Raw genomic sequence first — 1,317 nt, 5'->3', positions numbered from 1 at the left:
CTGTGCCCTTTGCTCATGCCCTTCTCTTACCCGTGCTTGTGCCCAGGCTGTGGCCCTCTATCATACCCACCCTGTGCCCTGCACTCGGGCCTGCCTTGTGCCCCATGCTCATGCCCAGCCTATGCCCCTCTCATGCCTGCCCCAAGCTTCTCTGTGCCAGGGCTGCCAGGCTGGGGGCCCAGGAGAAGGCCAGGCGTGTGCCAGGGTGACCTGGATTTCCGCCTGGCACCAGCACAGGCTCCAGCCCCGACCTCGCAGGGGTCGTTCTGGGGAGCTTCGTGCCACGAGGCGGCTCCTTCCCCTTCCCGGGGCGCCCCCCCACCCCCTCGTCCCCCCGCAGGCCATCATCCACCACCTGTGGTTCGGCTACGACGTCCGGAGGGCCGTGGAGGAGCCGCGGCTGCACAACCAGCTCCTCCCCAACACCACCACCCTGGAGGCGCCGCTGGAAGAGGTGGGCAGGGCGGGGGGAGCCCGGGCGCCCCTCCCCGGCGGGGGCCTCGGGGCGCCGCCCGGCTCAGCCGCCCTTCTCTGTTCCAGGCCGTGGGGGCCGAGCTCCGGGCCCGCAACCACCACACCAGGACGACGCCGGACTTCATCGCCGTGGTGCAGGCCGTCGTGAGCACCCCCGACGGCTGGGCCGCCGCCTCGGACCCCCGCAAGGGGGGGGTGCCGGCCGGCTACTGAGCGAGGACTCGGGGGGGGAGGGGGGCAGGGCTCCCCGGCCATGTCTGTGAGAAGCTGCCGCTTCGAGCAATAAATGAGCCGGACACAGCGGGAGCCCCAGAGTTTCCCTCCTTTGGCCTCCCGGGGCCGGCACGGAGCGAACCTCGGGACGCGGCCTGGCGCTGCCTGGGGTGGGCACGGTGGGCACCAGGACGCTCTGGCTCAGAGAACAGGCCCAGGGCCAAGAAGCCTTTGCCCAGGGCAGAGAGCAGTGCCCAGGGCACAGGGCCTCGCCTGGGTGTGGCCCTGGGCAGTGCCCAAGTCCCGGAGGAGTCCAGCCCCCCCTGGAAACCGAAGGAGCCTTTGGGCTCTGGCCCTACCCTGAGCCGAGACCCTCCTCAGGGAAAGGCCGTGTGCCTGGTGCCCGGTGGTGCCCGCCCTGGAGCATCCTGGGGTGCTCCGTGTCAGCCGGGACCATTCGTGGAAAGGAAGCCGGTGGTGGGCCGGGCCGGGTGAGGGCGCGGGGCAGAGGGACCGGCCGGCTGGCGAGCGGGCAGCCCCTGCCATGTAGGCCTCCCAAAGAGGAGATGGGCAGCTTGTGGAGGAGGGGAGAGCCTGGGCAGGGCCCAGCTTGGCCGTGGGACCATTTGG

The 1,317-nt window shown here is 71.4% G+C and overlaps 1 protein-coding gene across 1 annotated transcript; it reads left to right on the top strand.

The window, feature by feature from the left end:
* Nucleotides 1–6: 6 nt before the first annotated feature.
* Nucleotides 7–780, top strand: LOC123255277 (glutathione hydrolase light chain 2-like). Its single transcript, XM_044684108.1, has 2 exons — nucleotides 7–454; nucleotides 541–780. The coding sequence occupies exons 1-2, from the start codon at nucleotides 122–124 to the stop codon at nucleotides 685–687; spliced, it is 480 nt and encodes a 159-aa protein (XP_044540043.1). The 5' UTR covers nucleotides 7–121; the 3' UTR covers nucleotides 688–780.
* Nucleotides 781–1,317: the final 537 nt, after the last annotated feature.

This window comes from Gracilinanus agilis, unplaced genomic scaffold, assembly GCF_016433145.1.
Source record: "Gracilinanus agilis isolate LMUSP501 unplaced genomic scaffold, AgileGrace unplaced_scaffold42419, whole genome shotgun sequence".
NCBI lineage: Eukaryota > Metazoa > Chordata > Mammalia > Didelphimorphia > Didelphidae > Gracilinanus > Gracilinanus agilis.
This window is presented reverse-complemented; position numbering and strand designations above follow the sequence as displayed.